General features: G+C 53.9%; 12 protein-coding genes across 12 annotated transcripts; 7 read left to right on the top strand and 5 right to left on the bottom strand.

The window, feature by feature from the left end:
* Positions 1 to 28: 28 nt before the first annotated feature.
* P168DRAFT_289259 (Erg28 family protein) lies at positions 29 to 877 on the top strand. Its single transcript, XM_024836958.1, has 2 exons — positions 29 to 193; positions 342 to 877. Exons 1-2 carry the CDS (start codon positions 131 to 133, stop codon positions 699 to 701), a joined length of 423 nt encoding a protein of 140 aa, XP_024694435.1. The 5' UTR covers positions 29 to 130; the 3' UTR covers positions 702 to 877.
* P168DRAFT_131422 (UDP-glucose:hexose-1-phosphate uridylyltransferase) lies at positions 720 to 2,289 on the bottom strand. Its single transcript, XM_024832688.1, has 4 exons — positions 2,116 to 2,289; positions 1,842 to 2,026; positions 1,020 to 1,785; positions 720 to 963 (listed from the first exon to the last, which is right to left on the bottom strand). Exons 1-4 carry the CDS (start codon positions 2,214 to 2,216, stop codon positions 858 to 860), a joined length of 1,158 nt encoding a protein of 385 aa, XP_024694434.1. The 5' UTR covers positions 2,217 to 2,289; the 3' UTR covers positions 720 to 857.
* A 393-nt stretch (positions 2,290 to 2,682) lies between these two features.
* Positions 2,683 to 3,643, bottom strand: P168DRAFT_266606 (mitochondrial inner membrane protease ATP23). The gene is made up of 3 exons (XM_024834984.1): positions 3,403 to 3,643; positions 3,068 to 3,327; positions 2,683 to 2,985 (listed from the first exon to the last, which is right to left on the bottom strand). Exons 1-3 carry the CDS (start codon positions 3,620 to 3,622, stop codon positions 2,758 to 2,760), a joined length of 708 nt encoding a protein of 235 aa, XP_024694433.1. The 5' UTR covers positions 3,623 to 3,643; the 3' UTR covers positions 2,683 to 2,757.
* Positions 3,644 to 3,800: 157 nt separating this feature from the next.
* Positions 3,801 to 5,682, top strand: P168DRAFT_250758 (glutamate 5-kinase). Its single transcript, XM_024834233.1, has 5 exons — positions 3,801 to 3,960; positions 4,037 to 4,224; positions 4,281 to 4,391; positions 4,444 to 4,539; positions 4,606 to 5,682. Exons 1-5 carry the CDS (start codon positions 3,912 to 3,914, stop codon positions 5,431 to 5,433), a joined length of 1,272 nt encoding a protein of 423 aa, XP_024694432.1. The 5' UTR covers positions 3,801 to 3,911; the 3' UTR covers positions 5,434 to 5,682.
* Positions 5,683 to 5,690: 8 nt separating this feature from the next.
* Positions 5,691 to 7,623, bottom strand: P168DRAFT_131367 (uncharacterized protein). Its single transcript, XM_024832687.1, has 3 exons — positions 7,274 to 7,623; positions 6,640 to 7,201; positions 5,691 to 6,535 (listed from the first exon to the last, which is right to left on the bottom strand). Exons 1-3 carry the CDS (start codon positions 7,337 to 7,339, stop codon positions 6,018 to 6,020), a joined length of 1,146 nt encoding a protein of 381 aa, XP_024694431.1. The 5' UTR covers positions 7,340 to 7,623; the 3' UTR covers positions 5,691 to 6,017.
* Positions 7,624 to 7,683: 60 nt separating this feature from the next.
* Positions 7,684 to 8,920, top strand: P168DRAFT_289256 (Hsp70 family protein). Its single transcript, XM_024836957.1, has 3 exons — positions 7,684 to 8,607; positions 8,671 to 8,715; positions 8,785 to 8,920. Exons 1-3 carry the CDS (start codon positions 7,909 to 7,911, stop codon positions 8,878 to 8,880), a joined length of 840 nt encoding a protein of 279 aa, XP_024694430.1. The 5' UTR covers positions 7,684 to 7,908; the 3' UTR covers positions 8,881 to 8,920.
* Positions 8,921 to 9,024: 104 nt separating this feature from the next.
* On the top strand, positions 9,025 to 10,284 carry P168DRAFT_131250 (uncharacterized protein). The gene is made up of 5 exons (XM_024832685.1): positions 9,025 to 9,058; positions 9,114 to 9,453; positions 9,523 to 9,688; positions 9,774 to 9,909; positions 9,977 to 10,284. The coding sequence occupies exons 2-5, from the start codon at positions 9,308 to 9,310 to the stop codon at positions 10,171 to 10,173; spliced, it is 645 nt and encodes a 214-aa protein (XP_024694429.1). The 5' UTR covers positions 9,025 to 9,058; positions 9,114 to 9,307; the 3' UTR covers positions 10,174 to 10,284.
* P168DRAFT_131323 (DNA-binding protein) lies at positions 10,098 to 11,234 on the top strand. The gene is made up of 4 exons (XM_024832686.1): positions 10,098 to 10,418; positions 10,495 to 10,604; positions 10,677 to 10,687; positions 10,776 to 11,234. Exons 1-4 carry the CDS (start codon positions 10,395 to 10,397, stop codon positions 11,057 to 11,059), a joined length of 429 nt encoding a protein of 142 aa, XP_024694428.1. The 5' UTR covers positions 10,098 to 10,394; the 3' UTR covers positions 11,060 to 11,234.
* A 10-nt stretch (positions 11,235 to 11,244) lies between these two features.
* On the bottom strand, positions 11,245 to 12,181 carry coq4 (ubiquinone biosynthesis protein COQ4). The gene has a single exon (XM_024836956.1). The coding sequence runs from the start codon at positions 11,988 to 11,990 to the stop codon at positions 11,409 to 11,411; it is 582 nt and encodes a 193-aa protein (XP_024694427.1). The 5' UTR covers positions 11,991 to 12,181; the 3' UTR covers positions 11,245 to 11,408.
* Positions 12,182 to 12,565: 384 nt separating this feature from the next.
* On the bottom strand, positions 12,566 to 13,688 carry P168DRAFT_326142 (TMEM199/VMA12 family protein). The gene is made up of 2 exons (XM_024841092.1): positions 13,360 to 13,688; positions 12,566 to 13,270 (listed from the first exon to the last, which is right to left on the bottom strand). The coding sequence occupies exons 1-2, from the start codon at positions 13,624 to 13,626 to the stop codon at positions 12,590 to 12,592; spliced, it is 948 nt and encodes a 315-aa protein (XP_024694426.1). The 5' UTR covers positions 13,627 to 13,688; the 3' UTR covers positions 12,566 to 12,589.
* Positions 13,689 to 13,828: 140 nt separating this feature from the next.
* P168DRAFT_266598 (tubulin-binding prefolding complex subunit PAC10) lies at positions 13,829 to 14,897 on the top strand. The gene is made up of 3 exons (XM_024834983.1): positions 13,829 to 13,938; positions 14,078 to 14,546; positions 14,648 to 14,897. Exons 1-3 carry the CDS (start codon positions 13,919 to 13,921, stop codon positions 14,771 to 14,773), a joined length of 615 nt encoding a protein of 204 aa, XP_024694425.1. The 5' UTR covers positions 13,829 to 13,918; the 3' UTR covers positions 14,774 to 14,897.
* A 570-nt stretch (positions 14,898 to 15,467) lies between these two features.
* On the top strand, positions 15,468 to 16,142 carry P168DRAFT_326140 (uncharacterized protein; the record flags this gene model as incomplete). The annotated part of the gene is made up of 2 exons (XM_024841091.1): positions 15,468 to 15,991; positions 16,054 to 16,142. Exons 1-2 carry the CDS (start codon positions 15,529 to 15,531, stop codon positions 16,140 to 16,142), a joined length of 552 nt encoding a protein of 183 aa, XP_024694424.1. The 5' UTR covers positions 15,468 to 15,528.
* Between the last annotated feature and the right edge of the window lie 230 nt (positions 16,143 to 16,372).

The raw sequence follows: 16,372 nt of genomic DNA, 5'->3' as shown, positions 1-16,372 counted from the left end.
CCACCCACCCGCAAATCATCCCATCCAGCTTTCTCTCTCTCTCTCTCTCCCTCTCCAATTGAGATTCTCAATCCACAACAACGATACTCCCAACTCCAATTACTTCCCTCTTACATCCTAATTCACCACTATGGCCGATCTCCTCGCCTACCTCCCCCCCTTCGAGGGTCTTCTCCCCAAGTGGCTCTTCCTGGTCAGTTCCGTTCCGTCCCAATCCGCCCCCCGCCCCCCACCCCCCAAACAAGAAAAAAACACCAACCCCTATACAAGCAAGAGGAACGAAAGAAACAACCCGAACAAGAATACAAAACAACACTAACTCCAAAATCCAAAATATATAGGTCTCCGTCATCTCCTCCGCAAACAGCATCCAGGCCTACCGCTCCGACGCCTACTCCGCCGAGCTCTACAACGGCCGCTCCAAGCCCGACAACCACCCCTTCACGAACCCGCTGTCGTCGCGCACCTTCGCCACCTGGACCTTCCTGTCCGGCGTGATCCGCATGTACGCCGCCTACAACATCACCAACTCCGTGTCGTACGATCTGGCCGCGTGGTCGTTTGGGATCGCGCTGTTCCATTTCCTGGGCGAGTGGGTGAGCGGGACGGCGCAGCTGAAGGGTCGCTTCGTTAGTCCGATGATTGTGGCGTCGTCGACGCTGACGTGGATGGTGACGCAGCGGGGGTGGTATTTGGCTTAGTTGGTTTGGGGGTATTGTGTGTTGTGTTTCTTGCTTATTCCTTGTTGAATGGCTACGTATCTCTGGGCGGAGAAGATATACAATGAAGAGAAAAGGTTGGTATAATCAGATACAAGTTCTCTCCCTTCTCGCGTCAACAGACGACGCCGCAATCCATCAGTGGTTCATCTTCTTGCGGTACAGCTCTCCTCCACAGGCCCGTAGTCTGGCGGCCGCCTGCTCGGGCGTGATGTCACGCTGGGGCTCGCCCATCATCTCATACCTGCATCTTGTCAGCGACCTTCTCGTAAGGGGAAATATTTTGTAGAGTATACGCACCCAACCAGGAACTTCCGCACCGTGGCGCTGCGCAGCAACGGGGGATAAAAGTGCAGATGCAAATAAGACGACTCGATCTCCTCCTCAGTACCATCAAGCGGCGCCTGGTGGATGCCCATGCTGTAAGGAAAGTGCGTCTCGAAGAGGTTATCGTAGCGACGGGTGGTCTCGGCGATAGCCTCAGCCAGCTGCGTCTTCTCGGTGTCGTTCAGATCGACCAGGGCGCGCTTGTGCTGCTTGCTGACGATCATGGTCTCGAACGGCCACACGGCCCACCAGGGACAGACGACGAGGAACGCGGCGTTCTCGAACACCACGCGCTCCTGCTTCTTGCTTTCCAGCGCCGCGTACGCCTCCAGCATGTGCTTGCCGCCGTGCGCGGCGCGGTACTTCTGCAGCTGCTCCAGCTCCATGGCGGGCTCTTCGGGCAGCGAGCTGGTGGTCCAGACCTGGCCGTGCGGGTGCGGGTTCGAGCAGCCCATGGCGGCGCCCTTGTTCTCAAAGATCTGCATGTACCGGTATTGCTCCTTGGGCTGGTCGAGGCTGGTGGTCGGCGCGTTCGGGGGGAGGGTCGTGGCGGGTGCAACGACGGCGAGCGGCGACTTGGGCGACAGGTGCGCGGTGTAGATCTCGGTCCAGGCGTCAATGACGGGGACAATCTCCGCGGGGGTGAGGTCCGCCAGGGTGAGGTTGTGGGCCGGGGAGAAGGTGAGCACGTAGCATTTTCCCGTCACGGGCTCGGCCTTGAGGAAGAACGATTCCACTTCTATGGTTGGGAGGTGTTAGCGTGGGAGGGGACATGATTCCATCGCGGAGACACACCGTCTGCATTCTCCGGGTTATAGGGCGCCTGCTCCTCTTTGACCGCGCTATAGTCGTTGACGAAGACGAACGTCTTGTCGTACTTGGGGTTCGAGTCGCCTTGAGCGCGCTTGTTTCCGGGACACAGGTAACAGGCGGGATCGTAGCTGGAGAGGGTAGTCTTGGAGGGACCCTCCTGCTGGCCTCTGCATCCATCTGTCAGTTTCTGACCCTCGTTTTCGTTTCTTCACGGGGTAGTTGATTGAGATAGTGCTGCGCTGGACTCTGGACTCACTGCCAAGGACGCTTGGTGCGGTGGGGAGAGACAAGGATATGAGATCCACGGAGAGGATTGAACCTCCGGTGTGAGATGTCATCCAGGACGTTTTCAACCATCTTGGCGGTGGACAAGAAAAGCTGGACGGGATACAACTGTCAGGAATGTGGAAGAAAGAAAAAAAGAAAGAAGAGAAACAAAAGGAAAAGATGGCGGGGTTGGACCGGGCGGGGCAGGAATCCGCGGGGTGAAACATCGGCTTCGGCACCCCAGCGGACTCCGGAACCCACCCGGGTCGGCATGGGGTTGATTGGGATCGCCGGTTTGAATATTGAGAACATTGAACTTCGAACTATATCCATTTCCATTGAATCATATATTCTACCATGTACGAATCTACTCTATTTAGATTCATTGTGAACATCCCGAGAATTGAATTGGAAACTGAAGCCGGCCGATCCCACATTGGCGGCATCACGGCTACCCGAGTGGCATCCCGAGCCGAGAATATCACCCAGCCAATATCAAGCGTAGGGTGATGTGCATCATGTCTGATCATAAGTATAATACATTTCTAAAAGTGTACCTGATACAGACATCAACCGGAGTGGAAAGGTGTCATATACACAGTCGAAAAAGAAAGAAAATAAAAACATGGTATCATCGATAGATCTCGTCGAATGGCCGCGTATCCCGGAAACAGCTGTCCCAAACCTCGTTCACCACCTTGGTCGCATGCGCCTCGTCCTTGCAGGTCGGTCGCGCCCGTACCGACAGGATCGCCCGTCGGCGCACACACTCCTGATGCTGTTGGGTGAACTTCCACTGTCCTCGTCGGAAAAACTCTCGCGCCCATCGACATTCTCCGCTGAGGGAACTGGCCCGAATCTATTCTTGTGGTCAGCAGAGGACAAGGGAAATCCCCAAATCCAGAAAGGCCGCTGAGGAAGGGGGCGCATAGAGTACACACCTCCGTACACGCGGCATGGCGTAGGTTATCCGTCCAGTTCACCTTGAACCGCAAATGGTCATAGGCATGCACCATCTCGTGGGCCATCGTGTCCTCCAGATGTCCCTGGTCCTTCATTTCGTTGGCGCAAATCCGGATACCGTATTCCGGGTCGAAACCACCGGCTTGCCGATTCGTGCATCGACGACAGTAGATATTGTGGCTGGATAGGTCACCGCCGAGTTGCTTGATGCTGTCGCTCATGTACCGGACCACGGGGCCTAATTCCACAGAGATTAGTCCACGTCTTCCAGACAAAGAAATACAGACGCGTATTCTCAGAAGACAAAACTCACTGTACTGCAGCAAATAATCCCGCTGGTCTTCGCAGCGCTTGCAGTCCGCCGCCTCGTTGCGGATGTCTCGCGCGACACGAAACTGCTCCTTTCCCTCGTCGGTCATCTTCCCCGACATGATCGCGAAGATATTCCGCCATTGCGTCCACGAATCATCCCCGGGAATATACCCGGTATCCCCCGGCTTCCGCGTTGGCGAAGGTGACTGAGAATCCGGCATTCTGTCGAAATTCTGGGCAATTGGCGGATTGAGTTGCAATTGGGACGTGAAGCGCAACCATCGGGTTCGCCGAATCTCTCCGCGGAGGGCGGTGTGGGCGGGCAGAACCAGGAGGACTAAACTGGTCTCGGAAATAGTGGACATCGCAGCAGACTATGACTCGATCGATCGAGAGCGTCGGTTTGGATTTCCTTGGGTTCGCGAGAAGACACCTAGACAGGAAGTCATTAGAGTCATTGCTCGCGACGCAATCGATTGATGTGGTTGGGCTATCCCAGTCCACTCTACAATGTCCACCACGATGGCTTCAAAGCCTCTCACTATCGTCATCAAGCTAGGTGCGGGGAGTCGGACTATGGCCTCGATGATCTCAGGATTGTTTGGCTGACCGTGATTTTTTTCCTCTTGGTCTAGGCACGAGTTCGATTGTCGACGAAAAGACGCACGAGCCTATCCTGTCGATTCTGACCTTGATTGTCGAAACCGCAGCGAAACTCCGTCGCGAGGGCCACCATGTAGTTCTCGTCTCGTCCGGAGCTGTGGGGGTGGGGTTGCGGAGGATGGACATCGATGAACGTCCGAAAAACTTGCCTCGCATACAGGTATACGCCTCTGTTCATCAATCGCACATGGATTTGAACCAGCTAATGAACCCCAGGCCCTCGCAGCGGTGGGACAATGCCGGCTCATGAGCCTGTGGGATGGTCTCTTTGCACATCTTCGTTTGCCAGTTGCCCAAATACTGTTGACCCGCAATGATATTGCCGATGTAGGCTACCATATCTCCTGACGTCCACATGCTGTGTCTGACCCAATTCCAGCGAACACAATACATCAACGCCCAAAATACCTTTGCACAGCTGTTTGAAATGGGAGTGATCCCGATCGTCAACGAGAACGACACATTGGCTGTTTCGGTGGGTGGTCTACCTCATATACAACCAGTCTAGCCTCTTCGACGACCTGACCCTCCATCCCCATAGGAAATCAAATTCGGCGATAACGACACCCTCTCAGCCATCACGGCCGCAATGGTCAAAGCCGATTATCTCTTTTTGATGACGGACGTCGACTGTCTCTATACCGCCAACCCCCGCAGCAACCCCGACGCGCGACCCATCGAGGTGGTGAGCGACATTGCCTCCATTACAGCCGACGTATCCTCGGCCGGCTCGTCGCTAGGGACCGGAGGAATGAGCACCAAGATCGTAGCGGCCAGGCTCGGCATGAGCGCCGGTGTGACCACCGTGATCACCAAAAGTTCCAAACCGGGTAACATCCACGCGATCGTACAATACCTCCAGCAGACCGAGGGCCACGACACGGACGCTTCCGCGGACACACCCTCCCCAGAGACCCCATCCTCAGAGCCTCCAACTGCCCCGCTCCACACGCGATTCATCGCGTCCGAACGCCCAATCCAATCGCGGTCCTTCTGGCTACTCCACGGCCTCACGCCCCACGGAACCTTGTACATCGACCAAGGCGCATACATCGCCCTCCAGAACAAGGCCAGCCTTCTCCCGGCCGGGGTCCTGCGCGTGGACGGCCATTTTGGCCAGCAAGAAGCGGTGCGTCTGGTCGTCGTGGGGAGAGTGTCGGCGGACTCCTTGAACGGCGATTTCCTCCACCATGACCAGGAGCCCAGAGAAGTCGGCCGGGCGCTGGTCAACTACGGCAGTCTCGAGATCGACCGGATCAAAGGTCACCGCAGCACGCAGATCGAATCGCTCTTGGGCTATGCAGACAGTGAATATGTCGCATTCCGAGAAAATATCTCCTTCTTCCAGGCCGATGGGCATACCCCATAAAAAAACACTGTCACAGGATGTACGACCGTCAGTTGACGAAACGAAAAGTAAAGGGAGAGGGGGAAAAGGGCCAAAGGCCGCGCGGTTGGGCTATATGAAACAAGTAGTGTGGTTGATTTGTGAGATTACATGATTTGAGACAGCACCGCGGCGGTGCATTGGCTTTGACTGATTAAACATACTATACTAGATGCACTAGCGATGCCCTGTTGGTTTATACCCTGTCGTTGAATTTCAATTCCATTCTTGTCCAGTCTACTGTCTACTCCCATCCTCCCTCTACTCCATAACTACCGGCGAAACGCGTAACAACAAACCCAGACAAGTTCCCTAATCTATAACGGAGGACCCTAAAACCCCATCGAGGTCCGGCGTAAAAAAAATCAAATGACATGAAAAACAATTTGACAGTCTGATGGAAAACATAGCCAAAAACACTAAAAAACACGACAAACATCACCAACCACACCCTCCACGTGAGCAGCACCTGCACACAAGCCCATATGGCGGCCCTCTCCTCCTCTATCCGAACTCCACAACTTCCCCAGTGTTTCCCGCCTCTTCTCTTCGAGGGGAAACATGACTCAATGATACATAGTCTTCTCTTGGGCCAATACTGACGCTTTGGCGCATACGTAAAACTCATCCCCTTGATCGGGATTTTCCCATTGCACACGAATACCTCCGCAAACAACAAGGAGAATGCGCATCCCCTCAACCGACTCATCGCCGAAAGGGGGCACGTGGTCGTTGGCTCTCTTCACCAACCCAGACTCTTTGTTGAAGGTCTTTCCCAAGTCGGGCAGTTGGTAGAAATTGTAGTTCCCACGGAGGGACGAAATATGAGCCCATTTCTCGGCTGACCAGCGGTAGATATCTGTTAGTATCTCGTGCCTATCTTGCTCCGAAAATGTGTTGTTTTGTCTCAGGAGCCAGCACGCCGGCTCGCTGGCGATGAAGTCGGCCGCCCATTGTTCCACCTGCCGTGTGCGGCGCTCGGCGTGGTACTTTCCCCAGACCCCGGAGCGAACCTGACATGGCAGGGTCCCGTTTGCCAGACGAGAAATGTCGGAGCGCAATAGCGAGGCATCGCCTGGGTCGGCTACATCCCACCCACCCAGGCTGGGGTGGATTGAAGTTAGCAATCTGTCCGACGAGTATCGACTGCTGTTGCTCAATGTGACCATGGCTGGAAGGCGCACATACCTTCAACGAATCTGTCCAGCAGGTACTTTAGTCGCTGACCAAACGTTTCATCTCCTTCTTCATCGTCCGGGCCCTTCTTGCCGTCAAGGTACCAAAATGGATTGTCGTACATTTTGGTAACGATGTCCTTCTCTATCAAAACACACAATAGGTATTTCGTAAAGTCCTTTTTGACGCAGAAGGGGAAACGGTTCAGCAGGGAATTCCAGGGTATCTGAACGCACCATCCGTCAAGACTACTGATGATTTTTTTTTTCTGGTCGTCCGACAAATGTTTCACGTCTTTGACATTTTCCACACCAAAGTAGTCTACCCATCGCCTTATAGAAATCTCGTTTCTGAGTTCACGCCCGATTTCATCGTTCGACTTGACCAACCAATCGCCGATTTTTCTGTCCCACAAGTTGAATGGATAACCATCTCCATAACGGATTCTTGCCAGTTCATCCGAGGTAAGAAGCGCGACTGCATCCTCTATTGGCCTAGGAGCTGGCTTGGTCTCCTCCGTGTCCTGCTCTGTCTTTTGGGCCTTCTGTTTGCGTGGGGGTGGCGAGGAGGGTTTCTAGTATCGGCGACAGTCAATAAACCGACACGACAATCACAGAAATCTTCAAGAATGTTTCGCCGTCCTCACCTGAGCCTTGCGTTTGGTCCCTTTGGGTGCCTGGATCTTCTGTTTTGCTCCTTTTGTCTTTGCCATGATTGAAGATACGTCGCCTGAAACAGGGGATGATTTGCTAAGAATGAAAACGACAATGGCACATAAGCAGATGGAAACAAGAAAAGTCTTCTTCTTGTTTTCTATTTTCTTGTCGTGATGTTGAACAAGGGATACGGCAAGAGAGATGGTGAGGAGCGGAAGGAGAAGGGAAACAGAGCATCAGAAAGGAGACACCACAAAGGACAAAGAAAATTTATATGTTCCCGCTACCCGTGTCTTCCTCTTGAGTGTAGGAGCGAAGTCTCTTTGTTCAAACGGGCTTTATCCGACCTTTCTTCCTGAAAAACGAGACAGGACGGCTACTTTGTTGACATCTTCGGGAGGCTGCAGTTCCATGGATGAGATGTAAAACAACAATCAAGACAGACGTCAAATGTCGCCCCATGATGATTATGAAGATAGCTGAGACACAGCTCATGGATCTGTCGAAAGTAATTCTATAAAGTCTGCGATGTGCTTCCCTAGGCCAGCTTCATGTCTCCACCACTCAGTGTATCCCTCATTTCTGCGCTTGTTCAGTTCATCACCCACAGGAGCGTATTAGCAACATGCAACGAGGCGCTGGACCCAGGCTGGTTTTGGCGGTTGATTACGGCACTACTTCAACAGGTCAGGTTCCCCGATGTCGATGCCAAAATCCGGCGACTAACTGTTGTATGTTAGGGGTGGCGTATGCACTTGCTGACGGCTTGAAAGAGCGTCCAGCTGTGACGCTTTCGGGATGGCCTGGTAGTGAAAAAAGCAACGGCAGGCGTCTGAAAGTCCCATCTCGCATTTCCTACCGACAAAGTCGAGAACTGCCATGTGACTGGGGCTTTCGATGCCAGCCGGCCTCGGAGACTTATTCCTGGACAAAGCTTCTCTTAGGGGTTCAATACTCCTCAGAGCAGGGTTCCGACACAAATCCTTTGAGCGATCCGATATTGGAGGGAGTCATGAGGATGGGCATCCTCAAGCTGCCTGACGGAAAAAGCGCCGTCGAAGTCATTGCAGACTTCCTTCGCCATATCAATGAATACGCGCTAACAGTTTTAAATGAATCCATTGCCAACGCTTGTCAGAGCATTGAAGGAATCGACTTCTGGATTACGGTGCCGGCCACCTGGTCTGCAGAACAAAGGTCCCTCATGAGGCACGCTGCCCAAAGAGCGGAGTTCGGGTCAAGAGCCGAGGATAGGGTGTTTTTCTTATCGGAACCCGAGGCTGCAATGCATGCAGTCGCCTACTTAAATGGGGGAGAACTTCAGGTAAGGGTTGAGGATTGGGATGTTCAAGTACACACCCGTCAGAGTGAGCTGACAACCGCCTAGACCGGTGATGGAGTGCTCGTTTGTGACTGTGGGGGTGGCACAGTGGTAAGTTGGCCCGTATACTCTACCATCTTCCATCATGAGGAAGGCGTCTTCTCACCGGCCGTTCCCTAGGATGCCGCTTCTTTCCTTGTCACCGAATCCGGATCGCGGCCTTATTTCCAACGGCTTAGTGCAGACATTGGTATGTATGGCACCGATGATGCATGAACGCCTCCGTAGCTAAGGTCTTGATTATAGGTGTCAGATGCGGCGGCACGGATATTGAGGCTAGTTTCTATCGGTATCTGGAGGAAAATCAGGATCGTCCTTTCCAGCGCCTGCCCATGAGCAATATATGTGCAGGCGACAACCCGTTTACGGACTCAATGGAAAGATTATTCGCACAGTATGACGGTCGTGCGGGTCGCGGTCATTGGCTGCAATTGACACTCCGAGCACAGCGAAAATGCACAATTCGCTACAATCTGACACCACGCGAATTCTTGCTCGACGAAAATGAGATCAGCGATCTCTTCGCTCGGACTTTGGAAAAGATCCATCGATTGGTGATATCCCAGATCACAGAGGTGAACGAAAGGTTTCGAAGGAGCGCTATCAATGTAAGCACTGCCTCGGGCGCTTTCTGATTGCTCAGATGGGATTGAAGCTGATACCGAAGTCGTTCATACAGAAAGTCGTCATGGTAGGTGGGCTCAGCGCCTCGCCCTATCTTCAGATGAAATTGAAGCAAATCCTGGATGAGACTCCGGGAAGCATCACCATGATAGTACCTCCCCAACCGTAAGACCACCGTGACTTTCCAATCCAACGATAGCCTTGGGGAATCAAACTAATATGCACACTACTCAGCGAACTAGCTGTTTCTCGTGGAGCGGCGGCTTGCGGGCTCCGAGGGCACATTGCCCCAGAGTCCACATGCCGGCGACACATCGGTCTGGAACGAGCCCACCCTGCAAGGGCCAGACTGGGAAGCATGGGACCATCGGACCCGGAAGTATGCTGGATGATTAGAAAGGTAACAGGTCCCACCTGCAGCTGTGATCAATTGAAGAAGCCTATGCAGCTTCATACTAACGGGGGTGGTGTTATGCCAATTGCAGGGCGACCGGTTGTCGACCGATTTCTATGTCACTTCAATCATCCAACTGCCCTACCAGCCAATGTGGCCGCCTGCCACGACCCTTCGTATATACGATTGTGATCTTGATGCAGCACCCGATCAAGCAAGTTGTCCAGGTATGGATCATGTATGATGCTCTCTGTCAATCTCACATGTTCGCTGACCGATCATGCTTTCCTCCAGGGGTCCGTTGTGTGGGCCAATTCGTCTGCAACCTCGGCGACATAGACCTCAGCAAGCTTGTATTCGAGGCCGTTGGAGGACAGGGACTATATCATCTTCAGATCCGGGTCCATGCAGCGCTGACTATGACCGATGGGGCTGTGGAGTTCACCGCATATGCACTGGGGCAACAGATTGGACAGACGAAGGTGGTGTAAGAAGAAAGTGGGGGGATCCACCCAGTCACGTGGACAGGCAGCCAGGCCCCCGTAGAAGTGATGCCTGAGGCGGTCAGGCCGGTGGGGTCAAGGCCGTCACGATCCCGGCATCACTTGGGAAAATCCTCGGATTCCACTTGATCGCACCCTACTTTGGCAGCTGGACCGTCAACGATTCCTTGTTTGTTTGTTAGCTAGATTGTTGGAATTTGAACGAAATTATGGCCGATGCAGAGCTTGAGGAGGTGAATGCCCCACGCTTGACCCCGCTAAGTGTCCTAACGGCGCGGGTTGCGAAGCTTCGTTCTAACCTCTGTACAGATAAGACGCGCCCGTCTTGCGCAGCTGCAGCAACAACAGGGCGGGCCCCGGGGCGGCGGCGGGGTTCCACGCGGGGGAGGTGGCGCCGAGGGCCAGGACGAGCAGAGAAAGTAGGTTATCCTCTTCCGACCACGGGCCGTGAGGACGACCAAGCCCCGTATAACTGACAGCTATATACAAAGGCAAGCCGAAGGTATGTCACGATGAGTAAAGTGCCCCATAATCGCGAGAGAAACACCCACGGACAACCGAGTCGCTTACCCGAAAATCACCGACCCCAGCTGAACGTCGCTCCGCCATCTTGAACCAAATCCTCGAACCCGAAGCCGCGGATCGCCTGGGCCGGATCCGACTCGTCAAGGAGTCGCGCGCGATGGATATCGAGAACCGACTCATCACGCTGGCGCAGACGGGTCAGCTGCGACAGAAGGTCTCCGAGGACCAGCTCAAACAGCTGCTCAACGCCGTGGCGGAGAACCAGCGCAAGGACGAGGAGGAGCACAAGATTGTGATCAACCGACGGAAGGGTGGCTGGGACGACGATGATGACTTGTTGGATTTGTGAACGTCGTGGCAGGTTGGATCATAATGAATGAATGATGGCATTTTCATTGGTTGTTTGATGATGCACCGTCACTGAATCTGGACTGTGCGTCTTGTACATCGCGCGATATGTGGCAGCGAGCTGTTGATTACCGAGCTTTATATCTGTGCGTACTGACCATTCTACGTGCCTTGGTACACTCTACCAACAGCTTCGCCTTGGTCAGCTGTATCCATACAAATACATTAACACTCCGTTGTTTCGTGTACATGCTCCCAAATATGAACCAACGCTTGCTCAGTTTACTATAATACAGTGGGTCCTGAAAAAAGAAGAGAAGAAGGAGAGGGAGGAGGGAGAGGAGAATCGCCTACGCATGCTGAGCCACATTCTCTTTCTCCCGCTTCTTCTGCTGCCGAATCATGCGTCGAATATCCCGCATATCCGGCGGTTGCTCGATCCCGAGCTCCGCGCGTAGCTCGCCGACATCCTTCTCCAGGATCTTTTCCCAGTAGACGTTGATAACCTCCTTACTCCCGAGTCCACTGCGCACCGCCCAGGGCAAGTACAGCGAGAAGAGGCGCTCCCGCTCAGCAGGCTTGAGCCGCACGGCGGCGAACAGGCTCAGCCCCGTCATGGGGATCACCGTGTTCAGGAACTCAAACGCCTTGAGGGCCAGCTCGCCCTCCGCGAAGACGGGCAGCCCCGTCACGGCGTGGTAGAAGTCGTGGCACTCGCGGTACCGCTGCATGACGTATGCGCACTCTTCGTCGTCAATGTACTGCACGCTGTCGCGGGTGTCGGGCGAGACGCCTTCGCGGTCGAGCCAGGCGGCGTAGGTGCGTCCGACGGAGTTCTCGGGCAGGGAGCGGAGGTAGGGGAGACGGAGGGATTCGGAGGTGATGCGGGGACGGTCACGCAGGATTTGTCGTCCGGTTGGGTCGGACAGCATCGCGTCGCGCAGTCGGTAGATAAAGTAGGGCGTGGCTGTCGCTTCGCCGCAGGTTGCTACTAGGTCTGGTACAAGCAGACGCGGGTGGTTAGCTGGCGTTGTCTGTGGCTGGGAGGACTCGACATACCTGCTCTTCGGGGATTCAAGAGAGCTCCTACTGCAGATCCCACGGCCAGGGCACCTCGTTCGACAATCGACAGGGGGACATGGCCGGGGTAGTTGGGTTGCGGGCGATTGAGGACGGAAAAAGGCCGCACGCGACCGCAGCTCCAGGCTATCGTCTGTGTTGGTGTCGTCAATTCTCTGACAGGAAGCAGAGCTCTACTCCTCCTTAATACCGACATGGTGCGTCCCGGAGAGGTGTGGCTGGTTACATGGACAGTCCCAACCTGGGGAGTGTAGAAACAAGACTAGGATGGAAGTGGTCCGATGTTGTTCGGAGACGGCGGGCCAAGATAGCGAGTCTCCGATCGGCGCAGGTGGCGGTCATGCGATCCCGTACCGCGATAGACAGCAATGAATGTTCTATACAGATATACAGACTCATGCCATAAACATTGAAATACAATTTATAGTAGTCTATAGTAGTAGAAACACAGCTACGTGGTAGAACCAGGGCTTTCCCTCTCCTGTTCTTCCCACTTCTCCCGAACCCTCCTCCGCAGTCCCCCGTTCGCTCCCCTTCCCCAGATCTCTACTTGGTCGCCATCCACCGCCGTCTCAACCTGTTGCGGACCGTCTCCACTGCTGACAACTTCACTAGCGATAACCTGCTTGCGCTCTCGCAACTTCTTCTCACGCGCGCGGGCATGATCGACTTTGTGTAGGTAGATCGCGTAGATAGCCACCTCCGCAACACCGACCACCACTGCCACCAGCAATGATACGAGAATCCGCACGGCTTCGGACACCCCAGCTCCGCCCCCCGGCTTTCCTCGACCCCCAGCTGTCCTAGACGCTAACCCACCTCGCCAGATAGACGAGACCGCAGTCGTCAACAGCTCCGGCGTAGGGAAGCTCGTCAATGCCCAGTAAACCCCGAACCCGGTGATCAACACGGAGAGAAAGATGTTCAGGACGAGAGACGGAGTGAGCGGATCGGGGTATTCGGAGTCGGGGCCCCCTGATGATTTAGTATCGTGCATCGAAGCGAGAATCGGAGTGGACGAGGAAAAGGGCGACGCATGGCTGTGCGATGTTGGGTTCGTCACGAGACGGTTATACGCGTCGGCTTCCGCGGCGGCGATGAGACGGGCTTTGGACGCAAGGTATTCGGGGGACTAGTTGAAAAGCATGTCAGTGTTTGATCTCTGGATAGGAACACAAACATTCCATTCTCTTTGCCAGGGTTCAGAGATGGAGGACATACCGGCTCAGGTTTCGGCGGCGGCGGAGGAACGTACACCTTTGTCCCTCGCAGCAGGGCGTCTAGGCTTGTGGATGTGAGCCCCGGTCGATCACAGCTGCCATCATCAATAGAGGAAGATCGAAGACATCGCGCCAGTCTAATCAGTTGATCATGGGAAATCGGAGCTGCCAGCGAGAGGGACTCGGGCAGGTCGAGCTCCTGGCGGTTCTGGGAGGACACGGCCTCGAACGCGGAGAGAATGGGGGGGGTGGTAACTAAAAGCACCATGATCGCAGTCAGGAATCAATCCATCAGATCATCTCATAATCGTAAGATACACAGGTTAAACGATACGCAATCGCTGGAGGAGAAGATTAAGTCGCTGAAGAGAGATAGACAGGATGGCGACCATTCCCGAACGGGTAGATTGCTCCCCCACATCACTTCCATCCCATCCCTCCATCTGCATGAATCTCTTCAGTCCGACAACAGTCAACACTGCTGGTCTGTCTTGTACCTTTTTGTTCCCTCCGTGTTATTTTTTACAGGTCTATCCAGCTGGGCTGGCCTGATCTTCAGTATGGCGCAAAATAATCCCTCGTGAGTTTTTTTTATTCCTCTTAGTTTCGTTTTAACTGCCTCGTCTCATCCTTCCTCTACCCCACGTACCGGAGGGACCCCGCCTACTACCAAGATTGTTAAGTTTAGAAATCAACATAAAATTAACAAATAATACTAGGGTCACCCCCCAGACCAATCCTCGCGGTATCCCCGCCGCCCCGTTCGTCGACAACGTATCCGACTATGTCTCCAGCCGCGCCGACGTCGAGTCCACCCTCCGCTCCTTCCAGGAGATGATCTCCAAGTACCAATTCATGGAAGTCAATGCCTCGCGCCGTGGGGCAGGACTGCGCGACAAGATTCCCGATATCAAAAAGACCCTCGACACCGTGCGGTTCCTACAGCTACAGAAAGCCAACTCCGGGAACCCGATGGACGCCAGTTTCGAGCTGAACGACACGCTGTATGCGCGCGCGACGGTCACTCCCGCTGAACTGGAGGAGGTCTATCTGTGGTTGGGGGCAAACGTCATGCTGGCGTATCCGTTGGCCGAGGCGGAGACCATGCTGAGCGAGAAGCTGGCGGCTGCGGAGCTCAGCTTGAAGAACTGCGAGGAGGATTTGGAGTTTTTGCGAGAGCAGATTACGGTATGTTTCCTATTCTTTTTCCTTTTCTTTTGCTTTCAAAATGGGGACCTCTGGTTTTGACGCTGGGCTTGGCTGTGAATGGATGCTAACAATGGTAACAGACAATGGAGGTCGCTACTGCGCGTGTCTACAACTGGGACGTGGTCCAGAGACGGAAAGACAAGGCTGAAGGGAAAGGCGGCGACGACGAAGATGAGAGTGCCGGTAAAGGGAGACCAGGTGGTTAAACTTGCTCCCAGTCTAACAAATATATTCCCATTGCTATGGCCTTGTACGTTCCACAAACTTGGAAACAAAATTGACATAAGCCCGCTAGATTAATATATTAAGGGTGACGACCAGCTGCTGCGCCTCTTTGATTTGACAAGACTAAACGCCACAGATCATGTTCTAGATGTATGCTTATATCGAAACACCAACAACACTCCTTGAAACAACCTAGCAATATATCAAGCACATAGCCGTCACTATGATCTACCTACCCGTTATTGCAATCTGCCTCCCGTCTGTGCTTCATTCGGTGGTTCTAGTATCCATCAGCCCATCACTCCATCACAGTGATAGTCTGGCAATATCGCCCTAGACGTACTGCAGACGGTGTGGACGAGCGCAGTTCAACCGCCGACAGAATCATGCTATTGTAGAGTGTCTCAATCATGCGTATTCATTACTTCATGTCGACGCTATACTAACTTCACGAGCCGCTCCCATGAACTATAAAAACCACAGAATGATCTCGAACCGCCCAGCCCCGTATTCATTATCCGATATCGATGTCATTCCAGAGAGTAACACACGGCGCAGATGACAGGATGACGACTGATTGACCTATATCAGGCAGGCATCCAGGAAAAAGTATATAAAGATTTGTAGTTTCCTCCAGTCTGCCATCCTCCCATAGTCTTTACAGTAAAGTATACATCTTACTCAACTCATCTCGACAAAAAACCACTCCATACATCTCCAACACAACAAAATCAACATGCCCACCAACTCAACCAAGCTCCTCCTCCCCCTGACAGCCCTCTTCCTCCAGGGCTCCATAACCAGCGCCTGCGAGGTATGGTCCGGCGTACAACACACCTTCTACGGCTACCCCGACAACGACCCCCCCGGCGCCGCCATCTCGCAAGACTGCGGCCGCGGCTTCACCGCAGGAGGCACAGGCACCTTCAGCGACCCGCTGACGATGGCCACGGCGCCGGGCGAGCTCGAGAACTGCGAGGTCGTCTACGTGCCGTACTTGAAGAAGTACCTGCGCAACGAGGACTACTGCGCGCAGTGCGTGGTCGACTGGCAGAGCGGTCTCCGCCACATCGACGTGTGGACCGGCGAGAGCACCGTCAATGGCGGGGAGGACCAGATTAACTGCGAGAAGCAGTTGACTACGGCCGAGTCCATTTATACTATTATTCGGAGCCCGAGGGGGGATTTGGAGGTTGATCGTGAGTTTTCTCTTCTTTCTTGTGTTTTGTTGTGTTTGTTGGCTAATGGGTCTTCTTTACAGCCAACCCGATTTACACGCCCGGCAATGACGGCCAGACTTGCCATGCTGACCGTGTCTACCCCGGTTTCGACTCGCAGCAGATCTGCTAGAGTCGTCTGTTTGTTGATTGGGGTGGGGGGGAAGAAGGGAGTATGGGGCGTCAAGGGAAGAAGTGGAGGAGCGGGCACAAAAATTACAATTCATATTTAGATGGCTACATCTTGTCATTTTATTGAACTTTTTGCAAACCCAGTCCACCGTCTCACAAGTAGTACTGTATATATACCCCGTCTCACGCTGAGGCAGAAGTAGTTCAGACCGTGTAACCTATCAAGTGAAC

Source organism: Aspergillus campestris, assembly GCF_002847485.1.
Source record: "Aspergillus campestris IBT 28561 chromosome Unknown P168scaffold_4, whole genome shotgun sequence".
Taxonomy (NCBI): Eukaryota; Fungi; Ascomycota; class Eurotiomycetes; order Eurotiales; family Aspergillaceae; genus Aspergillus; species Aspergillus campestris.
Note: the sequence above shows the minus strand (reverse complement) of the source record. Positions and strands in the feature narration are given on the sequence as shown.

Coding starts and splice junctions, on each gene's coding strand:
- P168DRAFT_289259 (XM_024836958.1), top strand. CDS start 131: ATGGCCGATCTCCTCGCCTACCTCCCCCCCTTCGAGGGTCTTCTCCCC. Junction 194..341: donor TCCCCAAGTGGCTCTTCCTG/GTCAGTTCCGTT, acceptor CAAAATATATAG/GTCTCCGTCATCTCCTCCGC.
- P168DRAFT_131422 (XM_024832688.1), bottom strand. CDS start 2,216: ATGGTTGAAAACGTCCTGGATGACATCTCACACCGGAGGTTCAATCCT. Junction 1,786..1,841: donor TAACCCGGAGAATGCAGACG/GTGTGTCTCCGC, acceptor TCCCAACCATAG/AAGTGGAATCGTTCTTCCTC. Junction 964..1,019: donor GTGCGGAAGTTCCTGGTTGG/GTGCGTATACTC, acceptor GACAAGATGCAG/GTATGAGATGATGGGCGAGC.
- P168DRAFT_266606 (XM_024834984.1), bottom strand. CDS start 3,622: ATGCCGGATTCTCAGTCACCTTCGCCAACGCGGAAGCCGGGGGATACC. Junction 3,328..3,402: donor GGATTATTTGCTGCAGTACA/GTGAGTTTTGTC, acceptor CTGTGGAATTAG/GCCCCGTGGTCCGGTACATG. Junction 2,986..3,067: donor GCCATGCCGCGTGTACGGAG/GTGTGTACTCTA, acceptor CCACAAGAATAG/ATTCGGGCCAGTTCCCTCAG.
- P168DRAFT_250758 (XM_024834233.1), top strand. CDS start 3,912: ATGTCCACCACGATGGCTTCAAAGCCTCTCACTATCGTCATCAAGCTA. Junction 4,392..4,443: donor CCCGCAATGATATTGCCGAT/GTAGGCTACCAT, acceptor ACCCAATTCCAG/CGAACACAATACATCAACGC. Junction 4,540..4,605: donor ACGACACATTGGCTGTTTCG/GTGGGTGGTCTA, acceptor CCATCCCCATAG/GAAATCAAATTCGGCGATAA.
- P168DRAFT_131367 (XM_024832687.1), bottom strand. CDS start 7,339: ATGGCAAAGACAAAAGGAGCAAAACAGAAGATCCAGGCACCCAAAGGG. Junction 7,202..7,273: donor GGACCAAACGCAAGGCTCAG/GTGAGGACGGCG, acceptor CGCCGATACTAG/AAACCCTCCTCGCCACCCCC. Junction 6,536..6,639: donor GCTGGACAGATTCGTTGAAG/GTATGTGCGCCT, acceptor GGTGGGATGTAG/CCGACCCAGGCGATGCCTCG.
- P168DRAFT_289256 (XM_024836957.1), top strand. CDS start 7,909: ATGCAACGAGGCGCTGGACCCAGGCTGGTTTTGGCGGTTGATTACGGC. Junction 8,608..8,670: donor TAAATGGGGGAGAACTTCAG/GTAAGGGTTGAG, acceptor ACAACCGCCTAG/ACCGGTGATGGAGTGCTCGT. Junction 8,716..8,784: donor ACTGTGGGGGTGGCACAGTG/GTAAGTTGGCCC, acceptor GCCGTTCCCTAG/GATGCCGCTTCTTTCCTTGT.
- P168DRAFT_131250 (XM_024832685.1), top strand. CDS start 9,308: ATGGGATTGAAGCTGATACCGAAGTCGTTCATACAGAAAGTCGTCATG. Junction 9,454..9,522: donor ATGATAGTACCTCCCCAACC/GTAAGACCACCG, acceptor CACACTACTCAG/CGAACTAGCTGTTTCTCGTG. Junction 9,910..9,976: donor CGATCAAGCAAGTTGTCCAG/GTATGGATCATG, acceptor GCTTTCCTCCAG/GGGTCCGTTGTGTGGGCCAA.
- P168DRAFT_131323 (XM_024832686.1), top strand. CDS start 10,395: ATGGCCGATGCAGAGCTTGAGGAG. Junction 10,419..10,494: donor CCGATGCAGAGCTTGAGGAG/GTGAATGCCCCA, acceptor ACCTCTGTACAG/ATAAGACGCGCCCGTCTTGC.
- coq4 (XM_024836956.1), bottom strand. CDS start 11,990: ATGCTGTCCGACCCAACCGGACGACAAATCCTGCGTGACCGTCCCCGC.
- P168DRAFT_326142 (XM_024841092.1), bottom strand. CDS start 13,626: ATGGTGCTTTTAGTTACCACCCCCCCCATTCTCTCCGCGTTCGAGGCC. Junction 13,271..13,359: donor CGCCGCCGAAACCTGAGCCG/GTATGTCCTCCA, acceptor CTTTTCAACTAG/TCCCCCGAATACCTTGCGTC.
- P168DRAFT_266598 (XM_024834983.1), top strand. CDS start 13,919: ATGGCGCAAAATAATCCCTC. Junction 13,939..14,077: donor ATGGCGCAAAATAATCCCTC/GTGAGTTTTTTT, acceptor AAATAATACTAG/GGTCACCCCCCAGACCAATC. Junction 14,547..14,647: donor TTTTGCGAGAGCAGATTACG/GTATGTTTCCTA, acceptor CAATGGTAACAG/ACAATGGAGGTCGCTACTGC.